The sequence below is a fragment of the Octodon degus genome, unplaced genomic scaffold, assembly GCF_000260255.1.
Source record: "Octodon degus isolate 3935 unplaced genomic scaffold, OctDeg1.0 scaffold00020, whole genome shotgun sequence".
Classification (NCBI taxonomy): domain Eukaryota; kingdom Metazoa; phylum Chordata; class Mammalia; order Rodentia; family Octodontidae; genus Octodon; species Octodon degus.
In genome coordinates this window covers 12,963,328-12,986,153 of record NW_004524596.1, presented here as the reverse complement: position 1 = coordinate 12,986,153, position 22,826 = coordinate 12,963,328, and the positions used below count along the sequence as shown (strand labels likewise).

Genomic DNA, 22,826 nt, shown 5'->3' with positions numbered 1-22,826 from the left:
CCCTGCCTTGGGCAGGGCCAGGGGACATGGACACCGCTTAGCCTGGGTGCCAGGGACCAAAGCCAAGGTCTGACGCTAGCTAAGCAGATTTGCTTTACCGCCAAGCTCGCCCCTACCTGGGCCGCTTTTAATGAAGAACCAATTTATCAAACACAAATGACGGGTGACGAGATTTGAATGAATAGTTCAGGCTGTTTTCAAACAAGTCTTTTCTGGCATGAGTACTGGATATATTTTTCCAATAAGCAGTGAGAAGCTCCCACCCCTCACACTGCGCCATGCCGTGCTGACCTCGGATCCTGGTTGGTGCTGTGGGCTGCGGCAGCCCTGCCCCAGCACCAAGTGGCTCCGCGGGCTGGCTGTGCAGAGGGTCTAAGGTGAGTCTCAACAGAACCCCTGCCCCCAGGTCGGTAACGCTTTGATTTAACACAGGCTTTAAAGGCTGCTGCTGTTTAATCCGAGAACACAGACTTGAAGAAAGATGTGAGAACAGCCAACAAGCGCTTGGAAGATCTGACTGTAGACTGGCTTAACCCAGGGCAAGATTAGGTTTATATAATCCTTACAGGAATGAGGACAGTTGATGTGAAAATCATATTCAGAAATGTTAATGTAGGTCATTCCTTTTGGTTTAATTAAAATTCCTCCATCAATAGCATAACTTGAGAGTGGAGAACGTAAGCTGAAAATTGCAGACACCTTTACCTTTTGATCAAGGGCCAGGCCGAGTCCAGCAAGCGGCCTGTTTTCTTAAGTAGCATTTTACTGGAGCGCAGCCACACCCCAGCCCCTGTTGGTGGGCTTGTTTCACACCATGACAGTGATGTAACTGTGAAAAAGACCGTGGCTTTCAAAGCCTAAAATATTTACCACCTGACCTTTACTAGGGAAAGTTTGCAATCATATGTTTGAGAACTACAAATACATGTATCCTATCTCTCTCCTCAAAGTATGTGGCTCGGGTACCTCACACACTCCAGCACAGGGCTTCCTGTCCTGGCCTCACCTGCCTTAGCAAGTACCTTAAATGAAATAGGCCCACAGGGTCGGGGTTCCAGGCATGGGGCCACACCGCCTATGGTAAAGCCCAACTGGGGGCAGCCAGAGTGGTGAGCCGCAGCTCTAAAGAGGGAAGAAGACTTTCGCCCGACTTGGCAGCAACTTCTGCAGACTGAGCGATGAGCTCACAGAAAGTCCTCGCGGCTGCAGCCCGCAGCCCTCACCGCAGCCTGGAGTCCCCTGGAAGGCGGAGGAATCCCTCTTTCCCTCAGGCCTCCAGCTACTCTGTGACCAGAGGAGGGGCCTGGAGCAGTGTGGGGTGCGGGACAGCTGCGCAGAGTGGCAGAGGCAGGGACACGATGGGCCCCCTGCAGGAGCAAAGGGGTGGAGGGAGGAAGCCAGTGGAAGCCAGGTGCCCCAAAGTGGAGAGCGGAGTCAGTAGGAAAAGGGAGAAAATTAGAACCAACTCTGGCGCTGGATGGGACCTGGATGTCTCACGTAAACCCCCATCTGTAGTTAGGTGTGTGTATGTACACATGCGTGTGTGCCTGTGCCCGGAATCCTCCCCAAGCTGTGCACTGTGAGCAGCGTGCCCCACAGCAACACGCATGTGCATCACTCAGACTTTGGCTTCTGCCTACCACTGTCCACTAACAGGAACCCAGACTCTAGGGACTGGTGATGGGCTCACAAAGTCCTAGGAGAGTGGTGGGGAAACATCAAAAGGATGAAGCCGGCCTGAAGGGGCACCCCCTGGCCAAATCAGGAACAACCTCGGCATCGAAATTAAGGACTGCAAACCAGGTGTGGTGGTGCACAGCTACAATGCCTGCATGCAGAAGGCTGAGGCAGTAAGGTTGCAAATTCAAGCCTGGCTTGGACAATTTAAAAAGGGTTGGGGATGTAGCTCAATGTGAAGGCCCTAGGTTTGTTCTCCCAGTAACACATACTAAAGACAGTTTTCCGGGGTGGGGGTGGGGGGACACTTACAATCCTGACACTTGAAAGACAAAGACTAAGGAGAATCATTAGTTCAAGGCCAGCCTAGACTACTTATTGAAACTTTGTCTCAAAAAAAAAAAAAAAAATAGCAAAGGATTTGGATACATTGAATAAAATAGGAAGCAAAAATCTATATTGGTAGCAATAAAAAAATGAATAAATGGAAATCTGGATGAGGAGTGTGCAATTATACTTTCCAGGTGCCTCTCCACAGAATGCTTATTAATAGTGCTTTTGCCACAAAGTAGCGAGAACTGTGACTTGACTGTGGAGAGCCTGGCAGACAGCCTTCAACCAAGAGGCAAGGCAAGAGGACGTGGGGAAGCGTGAGGCCCGGCAGGATGCCCCAGAAGGACCAGTGCCATCGCTGTGATATTCCCACCTGTCGCACCACATCCTCTGGCCACGTGAGAGGTTCAAGACTGGTCTTGAGACCCAGCCAGGGCCACTGAGATGCCATCATGAGGCTCGGCCGAGCCGGCACAGGCTCTGTGAATCTGTCCCGCAATGGAAGACTTGGCGGCTCAGGCCTCACCCTGCCCTCTGACTTTGTAGATCTCAAACACTTCTGATCCCTGTGTGACTTTGCTGCCCAGTAGCTATGTGAGCTTGGCAAACTGAATTTGCCTGTGCCTCAGTCTCCTTACCTGTAAAATGGGACACTGCTTACCTCCAAGGGTTATACTGAGGATAAGTGGATGTTCAAAATAGAGGCTCAATAAAGTTTTAATTGTTCGTGTTGGTTTTTGGAACCCATACAAAAAGAAGAGATGGGATCACACTGGGATGTTTTAGGCTACTAGAGCTGCTAAGCAGAGTGCAGGGAGGGGACGGTAGAAATGAGGCTAAACATTTTGCCCTTGTTACCATTTTCTCTAGGTTCTATCACTTCCTGCCGAGCCAAGGTGCTCAGTTCATAGCTGATTTGCTCCCATCCTACACTGAGCTGCCTGTATAAAGACCCAAAGGAAATAGATTAGCAACACTGTAGGCTGCACCCAGTGGGTTTTCTGGCTCTGGCAGTCACGAGCTCTGGCCGGTGAGCAGAGAGCAGAAATCCTTTTCAACTGTCTTTATTCTACTGCCATCCTGTGGCTGACCTGTGCCACTGCAGCGCCAGGGGCCGGATGAAGCCGAGCATCGGCGCCTTCGCTGTCCCAGGGAGGAGCTCCAGAGAGGAGCAAGTGCGGTGGGACGAGTGGGGACGCAAATCACCAGTCTTGGCTGGACTTCTGCTTGATGAACCTTAGGGACACATAGTACAGGAACAGGAAGCCGCCGCTGATGCCGATGAGGATGAGGTAGATGGCATAGAGAGGGTGCGAGTTCAGGTCCATGTCACTGACCATCTGTAGACACGGACATTCAGTGAGCTCGTACGGGCGTCCACTTATCTGCCCGTCAGTTCACCTCCCGAGGCCCTCACTATTTACCTTATCTCCTGGGACTGAGAACGTGAAGTTTCCCACCTGCACAGTATAGATGCGCCCATTGTACTGGACCTGCATCAGCCCTGCGAAACACCACCGCAGGAAGGACACCTTGGCGACCCACGAGGGCACTGCGGACAGCGAGAGCCGCGTCAGCCCCGCGGCCTGGAGCTCAGAAGGCGAGGAGCTGCGGGGCGACCCCATGTAGGATCCCTAGCAATCTAGAGGGTCACAGGACTACACGTGCCCTCCCCGGAGGATGGAGCCTGGGCTCTGCCTTGTGCAGGAGCTTCGTGCTTCGGCGGGAGCAGCAAGCCCTGAGCCCGCCTGGCTGTCAGCAGAGGGCTGGGAGAAGAGGGAATGGGGAGGTGAAGAACGGCTTTTCCTAGAGGGGGTAGAGGAGCAGCCGCACAGGTGAGGGCGGGCAGGGGGTGCTGGGGGTGCAGGAGGTGTCACGGGGCTGGAGGCTTGTTCTGAGCACACGTCTGCGGAGGATCAGGTCAGAGAGGCCAGGCTCTGCCGTGGAGCCAGGAGCACGCCTAGGGCTATGCGGGAGGGAAGGAGCTGGCTCCCGGGTGATACGGAGAGGGAGGGAGTAGAGTGGTCTCTGGTGCTGCCTGCTCCTCTAAGGGCATTGCTGAGGCCGCCGCGGGGCAGCTGGCCAAGGCCTCTCTTGCTGGCCTTGGGTGGGACCGGATGGAAGCGACATTGCCCAGCGCTTGACCTCACCTGTCCAGAGGTTCTTCAGGTTGATCATGAAGCCCCCCGTGAGGTAGAAGGCGTTGTAGAAGGCGTTGCAGAAGAAAGATGACATGTGGAAGGTGGGCAGCAGGGCGGCGGCAGCCAGGGCCATGGCCCTGCAGCAGAAGACCACCAGCCACACCAGCAGGAAGTGCAGCACAAAGGGCAGGAGTTCCGGGTGCAGGTTGGCCAGCCAGTAGGTGGGCATCCCGTAGATGATGACGTAGGCGCAGTGCTCGGGCAGCTCGCCAAGGATCTGAAGCGGACACAGAGCCAGCACCATGACGCCAGCCTCCCCTCCTGGCACTGAGGCTGCAGAGGGGGTGCGCTGACTCCCCCCACAGGGCAGCACAGAGTGGTTTCCCCACTAACTGGCAGCCACTGGCTGCTCTCTTGAGACCTGGTTTCAAGTCTTTGCCCCCCTCCCCCCCAGCCCTAGTACCCGTGTTCTTGGGAGAGCCCGAGAGCCTCTCTGAGCTCCTGACAACAATCGCCTGACCAACCTGCTCCAGAGCTCCAGAGGTCAAATGTGCTAAGGATTCCCCACTGTTTCCCATTTAGGCTCCTGCGGACCAGAAAAGTGTCATTTCTGATCCACATTCCTAGCCTTCTGGGCTAGGTTTGTTAACAAGGTGCAGGTTTTGAGACCCCCAAGAGAAGGTGGTCTCTGTGATCGCAGGGAGACCCAACTCATCACTGCGGCACCTGTACAGTGTGTACAGCTCTCTCCACCCTGTACTTGCCACCACCCTGAGCAGTCACCTTGGCAAAGTAATAGGGACCAGTGGTGTAGAGCCCGTCTTCCAGCTCTGCGTACAGCATTGCCCGCTCCGAGTGACCTGGGGCCAGGGTGGGTGGAAGGGTGAAGAGTCATCCACCTGTTTCTGATTTTGCATCTCCCTCAACATCCTTAAAAGCAGCTGTACTGCATGAATTTCTTATTGTATTTTTTAAAAAACAGACATCATAAAGTGAGCCTGGCCCAGAAGTCCAGGGAGGCTCCATAGGTGCTGCAGACCCACGCCCTGCACTCCACCACTCGGCACAGACCCGGACAGGATGGGAGCAGCTAAGCCTTTCATTTGTATGTTCTATTCAGCTGCAAACTTTAAAAGCAATGGCTTTTATTACATAATCCCGATGAAATTGCTCTGCCCAGCTGTTCCCTCGGCTGCCCAGCGGCTCGTCTTGGGCAGGCATGCAGCGTGGCCGGCACCCCGTGTCTGTGGCCCTGGAGTAGGTGACACTTACATTTGGAGACAACATCCAGGATCACGTTGAATGGGATTAGTGCACCGATCATGAACAAGAGGGCCGCGGTGTCCATGAAGGAGAGCTTGTTGTCTCCGTGACCATAGTAGAGGAACCCGATGATCAGGGACATCAAGCAGGCCTCCGCCCCGTGAATGAGGAGGGTTGGCAGGTCTCGGAAATCGCTGGAAACCTGGCGGCTTACACAAAGAGTAAAAAGAAAAAGATGTCAAGGGAACAACGTTGTGACCTTGAGAATGTCGTGTAATCTCTGGAGGGATCATTCCTGTTGTGAGAAAAACATGGAGATAGCAAGGCCCACTCAAAGAGCCTCTGTGAGGATTAATTGAGGGGAAGGATGAAAGTATCTATTCCTCAGTCGGCACGAATCAGGATTATGTCTTTTATCATCAATGAACAGCCTGGTGATTTTATTTACAGAAATTATGCTGTGGGAAAAATCAATCAGTCCATAAAGATGTACGGAGATGTTTGCCGTAGTGTTCTGACTTGGGCTGGTAAAAAAGTCTGAAGCGAACCTAAGCAGGTCCAGGGACCAGAGAGGTGGAGGCGCCATTCTGAGGGAGAAAAGGCTGCTACAGAACGTCACGCAGAGTCGACTCTACCTGTGTATTCAAATGTTTGTGCTCATGGAAATGGGCAGAAGACACAGAGCACTTGCGCCTGGCTTTCCGCAAGAGCTCCTGTGACATGGACCTTTCTCTTTCTGGCTTAGATTCTCGTGTACAGTCATTTTTTCCACAGTGACCTCATGGTAGTTCCAGTAAGGTTATTTTAATTTTTTTTTCAGAGAATAAAAATAATAATGCACACATGAGGCATGAAAATGGTTCTGAACATGCAGTTCTCCAGTAGTTCTACCTCTTACTTTCTCCCCCAAATTCACTTTATTTTATTTTATGTATTTAGTGCAGGATCTACAGGGTCTCACTACACAGACAGGACTCATAGTGATCCTCCTATTTTCAGCCTCCCAAGAGCTGAGATTACAGGCATGTGCCACCACGCCCAGCCTCACTGCTGTCAAACCCCAGCCCCTGTGTCTGCCTAAGCAGGCGCTTTAATCCGCTGAGCTATCGGGCCGGTCCCCAAATTCACTTTAGATAGAAAGTGCTTGACAGGGAATTTGGGGGAGGGGTGTGGGGACACAATGAAAGACAGTTACCGGGTCAGGGTGGCGAACTGCTGCAGCACCCCGGGGGGCTCTGATGGAGTCTGGCAGCTGTTGTCACAGGGGGGGGTCGGGCTGCGGAGACAGCATGTGGCGGGTCAGGGCAGCCCTGGGCAGCAGGGAGCTTCACACCCTGAGCCAGCTGCCCCCGTACCTAGCCACGCAGGTGCCCACATCGAGCTCCCTCGCCTCGGCCTTCCACATAAAGTCATCACAGTCGCGCACTTTCTCTCGAAACATGGCTGCGAGGGACCGGGCCTTCTCTCTGGTGGCTACTTCCTGCTCCTGGCTGTGTCTGTCGATGCTAGTCAAGTCCACTGGAAGCAAGAGATGTGAGGCCATGGGTGACCCAGTTTCTAGCCCTGCAGCCCTGGGGCTCCATGCCATGCCCCCGCCCCCCATCTCTGAGCAGGACCCATGAAACAACAGCCAGAATAGAGAGGGACAGAGACCTCTGGGACTGGCCCTTGCCCTGCCAGACCCCAGCTCCAGGACTGAACCCTGTTCAGCCCAGCACCCTTCATGGAGGAAGCCCAGGAGGAAGAGATTTCCAGGCCAGAGCTTCACACAGCTGTACCCTGGCTCCCATGCCGTCTGTCCAGGAAGGAAGCTTTCTGCTGAGGACTCAGCCTTGCCAGCTGCTCAGAAGAAATGGGGCTGGGGGAATGGGGTGCCAGGAGGAAGGGTGAGGCAGTGGGTCTCCTTCTTGCCTCACCCTTGTGGGTTAAAAATCTAGCTTCCCAAGTACCCAGCCCAAGGCAGGACAGGGTTGCTTGAAGGAAGCCACGGACCAGCCAAGTACACAGAGTTCTCACTGCCCTTGGTCAGCAGCTAGACCACAGGATGGGAGCCAGACCCAGTGGAGAGCCACCTCCTGCACACCAGGAAACGACCCCCCGCACCAGGGAGCCGCTTACTGCAGTCTTCTGCCCACAGTGCCTGGTCATCAACCCCCAAGGCTGCAGCAGCACCAGGAAGGCAGACCCCGGTGCTCATGGCAGCGCCTTCCCCCACCCCACTGGGGCCAGTTCACATGCACCTGGTGCCTCCCTCCATCCTTTCCTCCTGACCTCAGCACGGCTGGGATCTCTCTGTCACCTATGTCCCTTTCCCCTTCTCCATTTTCATTACACATCTCAAGCCAGGAAGGGTCTCAGAAACCACAATATGTTCTTTTGGGACACAAAACATCAGACTTGCTAGGCACCTTAGGCCCACTGGCTCTTGTGCCCCAGACTGGCAAGGGACACCTGCCCCAGGACTTGTAGACAAGGACCTACACCCCCCATTCCACCGCCAAAAAATACAAAATAGGAACAAAAACGTTTGTAAGTTTGCTGTGGGCATTTGACTTCTCCAGGTGTGCTTCAAATTGCCCCCAGCGGCCATGTGAGCAGGTGCCTTCTGATCCCTTATCTGAGGATGATGGGCAAGAGGCCAGGCAGGTGGTGCCTGCACACAGGAAAAAGGTGGGCTGAGTTCACTGAGGTGGCACGAGTTCACAGGACAAGGGGTGCAGGCCCGGAGAGTGGGTGCCAGCAGACAGCGGTTAGGGTGAGGGTTAGGGTTGAGTTAGGGCTGTTAGGAGTAAAGCCCCAGCAGAGGCCCGCTCTTGCCTCACTGCTGTGTCACCACAGGCAAGGGGGTGAGTTCTTCCAGGGTGTGAGGGCCAAGCAGGAGACCTCCGGGGCCTCAGCACTTTCGGGCCCCACTGAATGCTTTCGAGAGAATGGGCCTGTCGTCAAGTCTCCTGCTGATCTCCTCACTGGGCTTTACCATCCTGGGATAACATGGGCTCCAGCTGACCTGCGGGGGCAGCCGCTGCTGGTGACTCCCAGCCTGGGTATCACTGTGCCGGCTGTCCTACAGCTGTGTCATGCAGCACACTCTTTGGGAGGAAGGGAGGGGCAGAAGGAGGGAGGGAAAAAGGAAAGAAAGGAGGGAGGACGGGAGGGAGGAAGCGGCTTGTTCATGCCACCCAGGTGTAAAATCCTGAGTGTTCAGGACCAAGAGAAAGCAAGTGTGGGCCAGTGGGCAGTTTCCTTGTCCCGAGAGCCCCTGACCAAGACCTGGGTCCTGCCTGCAGCTGCATGCTGGCCTCCCGGCTGCCGCCTGCAGATTCCCAGACCCCACGCTCCGCTAAGCCCAGTGGTGCAGAGCTGGGTGGGGGGTACCCTGAGCCCTTGCCCAGCCTGGCCTTGTGGTCTCACCATAGAAATCCGCGGGGTTGCTGTAGCGGGGACAGGGGTAGCCGAGGGCTGTGAAGTATGAGATCATGTGCTGCGCGGGCCCCAGGTACACGGTGGTGCCCGAGCTCATAAGGAGGACCAGGTCGAAGAGCCTGAAGATGTCAGAGCGCGGCTGGTGTAGCGAGATGAGCACCAGCCTGTTACCCTTGGCCAGCCGGGACAGGGTCCGCACCAGGTTGTGGGCCGTGAAGCTGTCGAGGCCTGAGGTGGGCTCATCCAGGATGAGGATCCCTGGCCAGAGGAGGAGAAGGGGTGACCCGAGTGCTCCGGCTGCCGCCTCTCCCGCTGTCCACGGTGCAGGCACTCACCCGGGTTCCACAGCAGCTGCACCCCGATGCTGACGCGCCGGCGCTCGCCCCCCGACACCCCGCGCACGTAAGTGTTGCCCACGCGGGTGTCCGCGCACTGCCGCAGCCGCAGCTCCGCGATCACATCTTCCACCTGCGGCCGGAGTGGGGAGTGGGCGTCAGGGCCCGGGCTGCCTGCCCTGCCCGATCCTGCTCCCCGGGGTTTCATGTGCCGAGCACAGACCCAGAGTTGGGTGTGAGACAGTTGGGCTCCCTGCTCATTTGGCCACAGATAAAAAAAGAGAGGCTCACAAATAAAACAGGTGCCACTGGCTGAGGCTGAGCTGGCTTTGTGTGCATGTATGTGGGTGTGTGTGAGGTGCCAGGGATTGAATCCCGGGGCTTCACACTGAACTACTTCCTCTGTCTTTTCTTATTTGGAGAAAGAGTTTTACTACCTTACTAAGTTTCCAGGTTGGGCTCAGACTTGTAGATCATATCCCTGCCCCCCAGCCTCCCAGGTGCTGAAAGGAAAGGTGTAGCTCCTGGCATGGTAGGCCTGGGAGATGGCTGAGCGCAGAGCTGACCCTCCTCGGCAGGGGGTGATGAGCTGGGGCACTTGGCCTCCCTCTGGCTTGTCCTGAGGCACAAGGGGAGGGATGTGGTGGCTTCCTAGGCCCCGTGGCTCACCACCCGGCTCAGTTACCCTTTTGTTACGTTCCGCCTGGGAGAAGCTTCTGGGCAGCCTCATCTGCGCGACGAAGGCCAGGGTCTCCCGGACAGTGAGGTGGGGGAGCAGCTGGTCGTGCTGGCGCACGTGGGCCACGCACTTCCTCACCAGCCGGGAGGTGCTGGGCTGCCCGTTGATCCAGATTTGGCCTGAGCACATCCTGCCACCGTGGTCTCGGCCAGTGATGACATCCAGCAGCGAGGCCCGGCCACAGCCTGCGAAGCGACCAGAGTCACCGCTGAGGCAGAGCTGCGAGGGCCAGGCAGAGGCTGCTGCTGTCACCCTGGCCTGCTGTAACCTCGCTGAAGTGACCAAGCCCCGGGAGGGTGGCTCTGCTCCTTGGCCTGGGTGTGGCAGCGCCCAGACAAGGGCGTCAGGCTTCTTGTGCATCCTTGGGGTGTTGTTGTCTTTTTCTTTTCCAGTATAGGGAATCAAACTTGGGACCTTGCGCTTGCCAGGCAGGCCCTTATGCCACTTATATCCCCGGCCCTCCCTGGGGCATTGGGATACACTGGTCCTGGGGTTCAGGCCAGGTCAGCCACTATCTGAGTAACAGGAAAACCTGACTGCCGCAGGCCGGCTGGAACCTGGAGGCTCTGTCCCCTCCTCCCGTGCTCCTTCTCCTAAGCGTGGCTGTGGTTAATTGCACATGAGGCATAAGGTTTTCTTCCTGGCCAACATGCCAGCAGTGTTATCATCATTCACTGTCAGTTGGCTTAGAGTGCCTCAGAGGGAAGGACTTGCTGGGAACATTTGTAGGGTGTCTTTTAAAGAAATGCAGACCCGGGAACCTATTTTGAGAAGTAAAGGAGAAAAGTAACAGGGATGAAAGCTGTCGTAGTGGATGTGGAAATGGTATCAGAGTGCAGTGTATGCACAGGTGCTGAAGTCGACTCTGCTCTCCTCTCATTGTTATCAGTAGCACTTTTATACTCTCTTTTAAAAAGAGCCTGCACTCAAGGTAACTCCATCTACCTCTGAATGTGCACCAGTTACCACTGATTCAGGGAATTTGGATCTGCTCTGCAAAAGAACACAGTCAGGCCCATCCTCTACCAGCTATTTGAACGGTGAATGCAAATCGGGCTCAAACTTGGAAACTTTTCTGCGGTGGAGCTGGAAATGAGCCCTGCCAGTTGCCTGGGCAGGGTTTAGGTTTCCTTATTGATTTTTATTATTATTATTATTATTATTATTATTAATATTATCAATATTATTTAGTATTGGAAGTCCAACTCAGGACCTTCCAAGTGCCAGGCAGACGCCGTACAGCTAGCTACGTCTGTGGGCCTTGAAGTTACTTATATATTCCTTTTGGAGAGAAGATTTTCCAAGTTGTTTTCAAACAAGTGCCAGTGCAAGTGTGGCCACTCTGCCCAACATAATCCTCCTGCTTACTGCCCAGAGTTGCGGAGCGGAAGGGGCCTGCCCACTGCCTTCTGGGTGCATCTCAGTGAGGATCCTTGAGACTTTAGGTGAAACAAATAGTCAGGAGAGGAGACAGAGAGGGGGACCCAGGCCTGCTCCTGGCTTCGAGGTCCAGCAGTGAGGGGATTTCACCAGTGTGCACAGGGACCTTGCGATTCCAGGTCAGAGAGCAGGAAGAGCACGCTTTCTAAGCAAAACTATGAGAGGCGTGGGCAGCCTTTTCAACGGAGGGTGCCCGGTGCTTTCGGAGAGCTCCTCTGTGGGCCAGGTTAAAACACACATGGCCACACACGACCTTGGTAGAGTGGATGGCATCTGACCACCAAGTTCCTCAACTGGAAAGCATGCCTAGCATTGTAGACTCTGTCAAGGACACTTAAATGCCTGGGGCTGATTTTCTTTTTAAAATTATGGCCTTGTGTGTGTGTGTGTGTGTGTGTGTGTGTGTGTGTGTGTGTGTAATAAAAGTCATAGGAAGTGTAGTATCTTTTTAGTACTAGGAATCAAACTCAGACCCTTGTGTTTGCCAGGCAGGCACTGTGCCACTGAGCTATATGCGTGGCCCAGAAGTACAATACTTAAACTTCCATAAGGACTTTAATAATTTTGGCTAAGTAAGCTTGAAACAAAGTAACACTGAATCTGGAGTCAAAAGACCCGGATATTATGCGGTATAATCCTTATTCAGCCTCTTGGACTGCAGTTTCCTTATATCAAAGGTATTCATAACCGGCCACACTTGCCAACTGTGCACCAGGATGGCTCTCAGTAAGAGCCCATGTGTCGCCTGATGCTTCACTCAGGGAGGAAAGCCACCAGAAGTTACAAATCAAAATAATCCTAGTTTGGGTCAGAATCCCAGCCCCAGGGCCAGCGTGGGAGGGGCTGAGTGAGTGTGCATCTTGTTTCAGTTACAAAGTGCGTTTCCAGATAGTAATTCATTTGCTCTTTGGTTAGACAATAAACAAGAGCTTGTCTATCGGAAGAGTATAAAAGTTTGGAGTCGCTGTTAAATACATTGAGTAATATTTACCTCTGGAAATGATTAATTCAAAGGTATAAAGTGCTATAATACCTATGTAAGGTGTCCTAGGAGGAAGCACTTGGTCCTGAGAATCAGGAGACCAAGTTGAAATTCTAGCTCTGCACTGAATGTGTGTCATTAGGAAAATAACTCAACTTGGTGTCCTGAAGAGCAGTGTGTGTGTGTGTGTGTGTGTGTGCGCGCGCACGCTCCAAGGCACACTCTAGAAGTGTTGAGGATTAGATAATTACTACAGTCGTCCTCTAAAAATGCTTCCCAGCTCTAACAGTCTGGAATTTTAAATTTTGCCTGGGGAAGCGACTGTCTGAGGCAGTCCAAACTTCTGGCTCTCAGGGGCTAGGAAATTAGCTCAGTAGAGTAAGTGCAAGCGCCTGGCAAATGCAAGGGCCTGAATTCAATCCCCAGTTTCAAACTTCTGGCTCCCTGCGGGTGGTTGAAGACTGCACTCTGGCTTTGGAGGGGGAGAGCACGGCGGGGCTCTGCCTAGTCACTGTTTGACCATGACCCAAATCTGATTGTAGGGGAAATGACCTGCGAGAGTACCCTTGTGGTTGGAGGAGTCCCAGCAGAGAGCATTGTATTCTGAAGCTGCCTGTTGGTGATGTGGGTCCAGGCGTTAAAGACAGACACTGGCTGCAGCTTCCAGTGGACAGGTGGCAGCTCAGGGTTTGGACTAGCACCCACCACCTAGAACCTGTGAAAGGAGGGGCTGGACTTTGAGCCCAGGCCTGTCCCCCCTAGGTCACTCTGCTACATCAGCCAGTCAGCAAGGAGCATCCCTTTCTCTGAAGAATCCCCTGTATCCATTAGCCCTGCCCCCAGCGGTACCTGAGCTCCCGATGATGGCCAGCATCTGCCCACTCCGCACGCGGAAGCTCAGGTTCTGGATACCATTCTCTCCTGAGTCTTGGTTCTTGTGGGACAGCCATGGGATCTTGAACTGAGCCAGCTGCTCAAACCAGGGCACCTGCGAGGCCGTGTCCACCTGTGGGAGAGAAACAGCAGAGGGCTCCTCAGGGAGCGGGGTCAGCAGCTCTGCCTGTCCTCCACCAGGCCAAGGCCCTCTCCACCCAGGTTCTACCAGACTCAGGCAGCAGCTGGGTAGAGTGACTGTAATTGCGTCTGTAATCCCAGCACTCTGGAAGGCTGAGGCAGGACGACTGCAAATTCAAGTCTAGCTTGTGCAACCTTGTGACTGAGTGAGACCCTATCTCAAGATTTAAAAATTTATAGAAAGGGTTAGGGATATAGCTCAGTGCAAAGGGCCTGGGTTCAGTCTCTAATAAAGCAAGATAAAGACAGGAACAAAAAGAAACATGGAGCTGGAACTCTATCACCCTAAAAACCTGCTGCTGCTGCTGCTGTTCCTATTTGGAGACAAAGGGACTAGAAGTTAGGTGCAATAGCAGAATGGGGGGAGGGGAGAAGCAAAGATCTCTCTCTCTCTCTCTCTCTCTCTCTCTCTCTCTCTCTCTCTCTCTCTCTCTTTTTTTTCCTGTATTTTAGGGAAGGGTCTACTGGGTGTTCAGGGTCTCACTACTAGATCAGACTTGTAGTGATTCTCCTGTTTACAGTATAGGTACAATTAGAGCCTGTGTGTTACAGATGAGGCTCAGAGCAGTTAAGTAACTTGCTCAAGGTCACACAGCGAAGTGACAGAGAGAGAAAGGTTATCCTGCAGCTCCTTAGCTTGTCCTAACTCACACCCACAGGAAGCCAGGCTTGGGCCTCTGAAGTTCACCACTGCAGGTGTCATGTAATCCCACTGTAGAGCATAATGTTGCCCCAAAGATAGGGAAATAGTGGTCCTTCGATGTGACCAGGGTATCCCCAAGAACCTCTCAACGGCTGCTGGTTGTCCTTGAGTACATGCAAGGATGTTTTTATTTTATTTTGTATTTTATCTTATTTTTAAAAAAATTTGTGCAGAGTCTCACCACGCAGCTCGGACTCATAGTGATCCCCAGCACTGTGCATCTTATTTTGACGAGCTTTATGCAGCAAAACTAGTGTGGATGCTGCAGGGGGTTTCAGAGAGGTCCCCACCATCATCAACCCCACACGTGAACACTGCAACATGTTGCTGCTGCTGCTGCTGCTGGCTGGGGGAGTAGTACATTTCTATCAAAGGGGGGGGGAAGTCTATCGATAGAGACACATAAATGGGTGAAATCTGAATTCATGGAGGCTGTGGCTGGCTTTGTGGCGGCAGTGCACGTTGTTCATTTCTCACACACGATGTTTCCACGCAGAGGAGGTGGGCTCAGGGCATATGGGAGCGCTGTGCCACTTCCGTCACTTTTTCAGAAGTCTAAAGGGATTTCCAAATCTAAAGTTGAGAGTGTTCCAGAGACTTCCCCATGGGCTGCTTCGTGTTTCTGCGGGGATCCTGGTCCCCTTCTTGGCCTTTCCCCTCCTGCTCCACGTCCTGGTGATGCAGAGAGAAGCCACCCAGCCGGGGATGGGCCTGGGGGCCTGGGGGTGACTGCCTTCCACGTCGTCGGGAGCCAAGGGCTGCAGGCCGGGCTTGGCCTTCCCGCCGCTTTTGCCCCACTGCAGCCCGCTCCCAGCTCACGCATGCGCGCCCCTACCTGGTAGGTGAGGTCTCGGACCTCCAAGGTATTGGACGGGCCACTGTAGGTGAAGTACAAGCTGTTGTCATTTTCGGAGGCGAACACGCTGTCCTGGAGGCCCTGCTCAAAGATATGACAGATGAGGAGCTCCCGAAGACAAAGACAGAGCAGCCCTGGCCAGGGGGTGGGCCCCAAAGAGCGCAGGGGTGAATGATGCACAGACTGCGAGCTGCAGGGAGCAGCGTGGGGGGCCTGAGCCAGGAGCAGGGAAGCCCGTAGCCTGTGCCTTTCTCCTCCGCATCTCGCTTCTTCCCTCCTGATGCCACAGACAGTGCACAGGGGAGACGACAGTGATTAGCAAGTTACTGACGCTTAATATCAGTGACGACCTCATCTGAGAAAAATGTATCTCTTCACTTTTTATTTTCTTTTTTAGTTTTTGCTATACTGTGGGATAAACCCAGGGCCTTTGCACTGAGCTATATCCCCAGCCTTTTTCTTTGCTTTTTTTAAATTTTGAGACAGGGTCTCACTAAATTACTGTTTTACACAAACTGGACTCCAACCTGTGATCTTCCTGCCTCCGCCTCCCAGAGTACTGAGCTTGTAGGTGTGCACTATCTTTTTTATTTTATCTTATTTTTTTAAAATTTTGTGCAGGGTCTCACTACACAACTCGGACTTGTAGTGATCCTTCTGTTTTCAAGCCTCCCAGCGCTGTGTATCTTATTTTGATGAGTTTTGTGCAGCAAAACTAGTATGAATGCTGCAAGGGGTTTCAGAGAGGTCCCTACCATCATCAACCCCACATGTGAACACTACAACATGCTGCTGCTGGCTGGGGGTACATGTGTGTTTCCTTGAATATTTAACTGGCACATGGTTATATCTATTCATGTGTACAGTGTGATAGCTGGAGAATGTGTAAAATGTGTAATGAGAAAATAAGGCCAGTTAGCATTTATGTTCCTAAATATTCATTATTTCTCTACATAGACTGCTTGACTAGACAAAGAACTCTGTTCTGGTTCTTTATAAACTACACCAGAGGTCCAGGGAGCTAGCTCAGTGGCCTAAGGGCCTGCCTGGCAAGCGCAAGGACCTGGGTTCGATCCCTAGTACTGCATGCCGTGCGGGCCCAGGGGTCCTAGAATTGTGGGTGCGCTGTGTTGGCAGGTCAGTAATCCCAGCACTGGGGAGGTGGACACAGGAGGATCACTATGAGTCTGAGCTGCATGGAGAGACCCTCTACCAAATAAATAAATAAATAAATAAATAAATAAATAAAATTTAAAAATATACAACAAATTGCTGTGAACCATGGTCTCTGTAATGTATTGTAGAACACTAGAATTACTCCTCTTATCTTGTTTCAGTGCCCATTATCTGACCTTTGTCCATTCCTGCTCTGTAGTCCAAGATGGGCTTGCATTCACGATCCTCCTACCTCAGCCTCCTGAGTGCTAGGATTACAAGTGTGCACCACCACACTCAGCTACAGAACTTGCGGTTCTTTTTTTTTTTTTTTTTCTTCTGTATTTGATACAGGGTCTCACTATGAAGCTCAGACTCATAGGGATCTTCCTGTTTTCAGCCTCCCCAGCCCTGGGATTACCAGTGTGTGCCACCACGCCTGGACTAGGTGGCCAGCTCAGCACACACGCCCAGGGGCAGGGCTGGATGCCAGGGATCGAACCTGGTCCCTGCGCTTGCCTAAGCAGGCACTTAGTCCATTGAGCTAGTTCATTGGCCCAGGACTTGTGGTTCTTAAGAAACTCCATTTTTCTTCTGTTTCTGAAGTGCAGGACCAGGGACAGATTCCTTACTAAGCTTCCTGGCCCCCAGGTCCCCGCCTGTGCCACATTCCAACGTGCAGTTTTGCTCATTCCTTCTTTCAAGCCGACCACAGTCACTTAATTCGAGTGCTCACCACGCTCAGGCTTGAAGTTTGAGGTGTGGCAGAGGAAAAGGCCACTGCTGCAAGGCTTAAGTTTGAGTGGGCGAGGCAGGATTTAGGACAGAGAAAGAGAGGCCAGGGCTAGAGGCCTCCAGCAGCCAGTCAGGGGGAGCCTCACTGTGTATACAACACACACACACACACACACACACACACACACACACACACCGAGCCTCAGGTGACAAAGCAAACAATGGTCTCTGTCGCAGAACCCCTGCGCTGGTGATACCTTAGATGGGACTTTCTTGGTTATCTGCCCTGAGTTCGGAGAGAGTGTAGCTAAACTGCAGATGGTTTAAGGTTCGAATTACTGTCAACATTATCCAATAAAAACAAGGGTAAGATGTGTACCTAAGTCAGGCGAGGGGCTATCTGTGGGGAGGGGAGATACGGGAGCGATCCAGGGAGTGGGCTTCAAAGCTTTGGCAATGGGAGGGCGGTTCTCTATGTCAATGGGTTTGTTTGAAATATTTCACAATATGTTTTCAAACTGACAGAACAATCATGTGACTGGAAGTCCAGCATCCGCTTCCACCTTGACCTTTTGGGGGGGGTCAATGCTCAAAGCAGGAGGGAGATGGGCCCCAAGGAGGTGACAGGGCCTGTGCCCTTTTCCAGGGGGCCAGAGCCTCCAGGGAGGCCAAGGGCAGCCCTGGTCAGAGCTCCCTTTTTCACTTGCACCTCCACTACACCCCTTGGCTCCCCAGGTCTTTGTGCTAAGCTCCCAGGAATCTGTCAGTGGCCAGGGACTTGTTTGGGATAAGGCAAGTTCCGTGGTTTTGTGTTGTTTTAAAGTGAATGTCTGCAGGAGGGGTGCTGGTTAATGGCCATCAGGCTGGAGTGAGCTCAGCCCAAAGCTGCCAGATTGGGTTCCAGGCGAAGGAGCCACTAAAGAAACAAGAACAGACACTTGGAGTATGGAGTAGAGAGTGGACGTGACCTCAAGTCCAGGTTACCTCAGGTCCTCTGGGCTGTGACGAGAAGGTGGAGGGTGCTTGGGGTCCTCTGAGGAGAGAGGTGGCAAGGAGGGAGTCAGGCAGGTAACATCTGAGAGGGGCACAGAGCCTGGGCCAGGCCCCTTGCTTGGACCCCAGCCACCACAGCAGGAGCCCTATGAGCAGCCCACATTTAGAAGAGGAAAATCGGTGTCTCCTGCTCCATCTTAAAATATTTTCCTTGGCTCCCAGGAAGGATGCGTTAGACTCTTCCTGAGGTTTTGACAAATGCTCTATATTTTTTAAATACTTAAATATCTATTCGGCTGACATCTTAATCAGTATGACTGTCAGAACATCACTTGAATTTCTGACAGGTGACACCCAAAAAAGCAAAAGCAGGTTTATTTGTAGGTAACCAGCTCAGCTCCTGCTGGGCTACACTGTCATTTCTCCAGGTATTAACTTCTGATCAGATTCCTGAGTCAGAAGCACAGACAGACACATGGGGAACCCGGAGCTCAGGCCTTTGTTCTGGGATGGGAACCCCGGCTCTGGACAGGGGGTGATATGCTAAGGACCTGTGGCTGACAGGGACACACGAGGCTTGTTCCTGGCCCCTGGGACATTCTCTTGTCCTCCTCTAGACCTGCTTCTGCCCATGGTGTAAGGAGTTTGTGGGCCACAGGCACCAACCATTCCAGGTACCTGACACCACAGCCGTTCCCCACTCCATGCAATCTGCCCCCACCCACTCCCAGGGGACCTGCCTTGTCTGCTTCCGGGAGTGGCACTGACAGTACCTCCCACCTGGCAGCCTTAGGCCAGAAGCACATTTGTTTGTGGAGGGCACGTATGACATGGGGGTGGGTGGCCAAGGTGACCACAAGGACTATATAAATTCCTTCTAGCATGGGCTGGAGCTCGGGGTGGGGAGGAGGAGGGGACCAGCTCAGGGCTAGCTCGCTCCTGCTACCTTATTCTAGCCGCCATTCTGAGGAGATTTTTAAAGTTTATGCTTGAGCCTCCAGGTTGTCAGGAAGGCCTGTCGCATGTCACGGTCAGAGGGTAGGAGCCGTGCTATTGAACAGTCTTCCGCTGGACATGTAGCCGTACTCCTTTTGCTCCAAACACTGCCACTGCTAGAGGCACCCCTCGCAGTTGGCTCAAGGGAATCTAGAGGGCAGAGCTTGGGCTCCTTAGCCCTGCCTGGGTCTCTCCGAGACAGCTCAAGGCTGTTCCAGGTGCTTGTGTCTCCTGCTGGACTGTGGAGTTCTTATTCTTGCCTTTCACAAAAGGCAAAGGTGACAGACAGAAAAGTGGGGTGGGGTGAAGCGGAGGTGGGTCCCACTTTCCTTCTGTCTTCCAATGTGGCCTCCTGCCTCAGGCTCCACCCACCCTGCCCATCAGAGGCAATTTATCAAGTAAACACTTCCCTGGTAAAATGAGGGAGAGAACTTTGGACAGCCACCTCTGCAGGCTCCTTCCAGTTCTCTCCAGATCCTACCATTGCCTGCATATTTTAGGCATAAAATCTGATGTTCCCGAAAAGTCATCCACTCACACCTGTCACTTTACTGCCACTGAGAGTCTTGGCCTGATGGCCACATGGACAAGGGAGACACCAGAAGAGTCCTTGGCATGTGTGAATGTACTCTGTGATGGAATCCTTTGGAGAAAGCTAAATCATCCCAAGTCACAAACATGGACATGACTTCCCTATAGGAATGGTTTTGGGGTCTGAGCGTGACCTAAGAGGCCTCTCAGACCCAAATCTGATCCTCTCTACCCTCTGCCACCCAGGAAATAGAGTCCTGCTGCCATGCTCTGCTGTGGTCCAGGTGGTCGATTAGGACAGAAACCTGAAGGGAGGAAAGAAAGATCCCATTCCTGCCCACCCGCTGGGTCAGGGCAGCCCCTGCCCTGTCACTCACCAAGGCGTCCTGGATAGCAGGCCTCCGCCAGAGCTCCTTCTCCCCAGCCTCCCCAGCCATGGAGACCAGTATCCCTGTGCCCTTTGCTGCAACTCCTGCGGCCTTTGGCGCTGCTGTCTCTCTCGGTTTCTTAGAGCTGGGTCCCCAGTTCCCTTCTTGCCGGTGCCAGGCTCTCTCCCAGCATTCCTCTCTGGCAAGCCCTCCTACAAACACGCTGTGTGTGCTCTCCTCACTGTTAAGATAAGGATGCTCCGGCTAAAGGTACATCTGATAATGGCATCTACGGCCAACTCGGGGCTGGGTGAGCTGCAGTTGCGGCACTCTGCCACTGGCAACCCAACGGAAGCCACTCAGAGAGGGCTAGGCCACCAGGAAATTCACCAGCCCGTGCTGCCTGTTGGCCATGAGCGAGCTCCCCTGTCTGATCAGACACAGGACCTTCGACTGCCAAGTAAAGGGCAGTCACCAGAGCTCCTTGGAGGAGGGTCCTACGGGAACCTCCAGGCCGCGCCACAGCCTGAGTGTCCTGCATGTCTCCTACAGCGTCAGGTAAGGTGGGCCCATGGGGCTGTCACCTCTCCTCACTGCTACTTCCTGAGTAGATCAGGGTTCGGAAAGAGGAGAAGGGCTGCCACTGCCTCCTCTCCCCCTTCCTGTCGGGACCCACACCCCTTCCCCACCATCTGCAGCTTCCCCCTGCGACTAGAAGGCCCAGAGGGCGGGGGTAGGAAGCATGAAGCGGACTAAGACCGGAGAGGCAATGCAGGTGAACCTAGGGACAGACAGTGTCCTGTTTGCCATTGCACAGCCAGACAGAGACCTGATATTTCTAGCAGCTGCTGGTGCTTTCCGTGGGTGGCTCCAGCAGGTAGTTGCCACCAGCCAGAGTCTCCAGAACAGGCCACAGGGCTGAAATACAGTTAGGATCCTGTCCAGAGATGGCTGGGCAGGGCAAACCTGGGGTCAGTGCTGGGGGCGGGGTCCAGCCCCTTCTGGGATCCCACGCTGCCTTTTCTCATGTGATTTCCTTTACAGCAGTTATGTTGGACCCTGGTGGGATGTTGCCTCTCGCCGGCAGCGGTGGGACAGGCAGATTCTCAAAGACATTTCCTTGTACGTGGAGAGTGGGCAGATCATGTGCATCCTAGGGAGCTCAGGTAAGCCAGGAGGAGCGCTCCAGCTCTCAGGGAACGGCTGCCAAGACTGTGGCTTGACTTAAGCACCACGTTGAGAAGGAGGCTTAGCTTTACGGTCACAGATTTGTATGAGAATGAGATCTGATGACATTTGACCGTGCTGCACAGGACTCAGGACATGAGACCTTGCAAAAGATCCTGGAGAGATAGGAAGTCCTATCTCATGAGGAAGTGAATTCTCTCCATCTCTCTTGCTCCCCTTCCCCCCTACCCCTTGTTTTCTTGGTGATACCGGGCATCAAACCCAGTGCCTCGTGCATGCTAGGTGTATAGCATGCCCAACAAATGTGATTTCCCCCATGGGTACTCACCCAGAGACAGAAGAAAAGAACTAAATAGGAACTGAAATGCTCCTTTAATTCTATATTTGCTTCCACCGTGCTCTGGACTTACAGCCAGGAATAGAGACTAACATCGAAAGTGTTCATGTGGGCCTGGGAAGATGGCTCAGTGAAATAAGCACTTCCCTGGAAAGCGCAAGGGCCTGAGTTCAATCCCCAGTTCTGCAAAAAAAAAAAGAAAAAAAAAAAGGAAGAAAGTGTTCATGTGCTAATATCAGGTCTTATCAAATCTTAACATTCTTCCATCCTTCTTCAGATCTTTTCCCTTTTTAAGAAGTTAAACACTCCAGGCCATCTACAAGCCTATACCCCACATCTTTCTTCTCTTCCTCCTCTCAAGGGTGCCTGCTTTGGAGGCTGAGCAGCACATTGGTCTCTGTGTGCAGGCATCACCCGGCCCTTGTCACAGGAAGGAACGACCTTTGGACAGGCAGCTCCTTGTGGCTGAGGGCAATTTTCTGGTCACTTCACAGATAAGAATCCTCAGAGCCCACGCTGCCAGCAGTTGAGGGATGGGTACGTTAGCTCTGCAGGGGGCTCTGTGCGTGGCAACACCAGGACGTAGGCTAGGTTGTCTCGCCTTTCCAAAGGTTGAGGACTCCGAAAAGTTGGCTTCATGGAAGCCTCTCGATTGCACAGCTTTTACAAGTTGTCGGCATTTATTGCCACTCTTCACTTGCATTCCTCTCTTTAGCAGAGACAGGGAATGCAAGCATAGGGTGACAGTCAGGGAAGGTATGGGCTAGGAGTGTGTACAAGTGTGTCCCCTAAGGTTCACGAGATGGAAGATTGGTCTCCAGCATGGAAATTTTAAAAGACACTAGAACCTGCGAAGGGAACGACGCAGCTCTCTCAGGACTCCATTTCCTTCTTACCAGGGAGATTATTGTAAAATAGCAAGCGTGTCTCTGAACTGACCCCGGCCCGCTGCCTCCGCATTTAGCCTTTCCTGCTTACGTCTTCCTGCCCTGTGCATGTCGAGATGGAACCAGAAGCTGGCACCACAGCTGAGCTGCTGGGGCTGCCTCGTTGTGAACTTCAAGCCTCCAAAACTGTGAGCTAAAGGAACTGTTTCTAGACAAATTCCCCAGTGTAGGCATTTTTGGTATGGGAATAGAAGATGGACTGGGATAGTCCCACCTCTTTATTCCCAGTGATTAATTTGTGACCATGATAAGCACAATGGATGGCAGCAGTAGGCTCTGAAGACCAAGTGAACAGGAGCTCAGTGAGTGTTGGAACCTACTTGGGCTACTGTAATGGAACAGTGGACAGTACAGTGGCTTATAAGCAACAGACATGCATTTCTCACAGTCCTAGTGGCTAGGAAGTCCAAAATCAAAAGGCTGATATTTGGTGTGTGGTATGGGCTGTTCCTCATCTGCAGCTACCTTCTTACCATAACCTCATGGTAGAAGGGATGAGGGTCTCTCTCAAGCTTCTTCTTCTTCTTCTTCTTCTTCTTCTTCTTCTTCTTCTTCTTCTTCTTCTTCTTCTTCTTCTTCTTCTTCTTCCTCCTCCTCCTCCTCCTCCTCC

General features: G+C 53.0%; 2 protein-coding genes across 3 annotated transcripts in view; one reads left to right on the top strand and one right to left on the bottom strand.

The window, feature by feature from the left end:
* Nucleotides 1–1,968: 1,968 nt before the first annotated feature.
* On the bottom strand, nt 1,969–19,963 carry Abcg8 (ATP binding cassette subfamily G member 8). Of its 2 annotated transcripts, XM_012513918.2 has the most exons (13): nt 19,754–19,963; nt 14,946–15,047; nt 13,183–13,339; nt 9,858–10,096; nt 9,173–9,305; nt 8,826–9,095; nt 6,770–6,932; nt 6,610–6,690; nt 5,424–5,623; nt 4,935–5,011; nt 4,161–4,428; nt 3,435–3,562; nt 1,969–3,350 (listed from the first exon to the last, which is right to left on the bottom strand). In XM_012513918.2, exons 1-13 carry the CDS (start codon nt 19,811–19,813, stop codon nt 3,213–3,215), a joined length of 2,016 nt encoding a protein of 671 aa, XP_012369372.2. In that variant the 5' UTR covers nt 19,814–19,963; the 3' UTR covers nt 1,969–3,212. The 2 variants fall into 2 exon arrangements, with proteins under 2 accessions (XP_012369372.2, XP_023567018.1); XM_023711250.1 differs by lacking the exon at nt 14,946–15,047.
* Nucleotides 19,964–20,063: 100 nt separating this feature from the next.
* The window catches only part of Abcg5 (ATP binding cassette subfamily G member 5), a 23,505-nt gene continuing 20,742 nt past the window's right edge, over nt 20,064–22,826 (top strand). The window contains exons 1-2 of the mRNA XM_004627733.2: nt 20,064–20,302; nt 20,789–20,910. Coding sequence (XP_004627790.1) covers nt 20,157–20,302; nt 20,789–20,910 — 268 coding nt within the window. The 5' untranslated portion in view covers nt 20,064–20,156. The remainder of the gene's footprint in view (nt 20,303–20,788; nt 20,911–22,826) is intronic.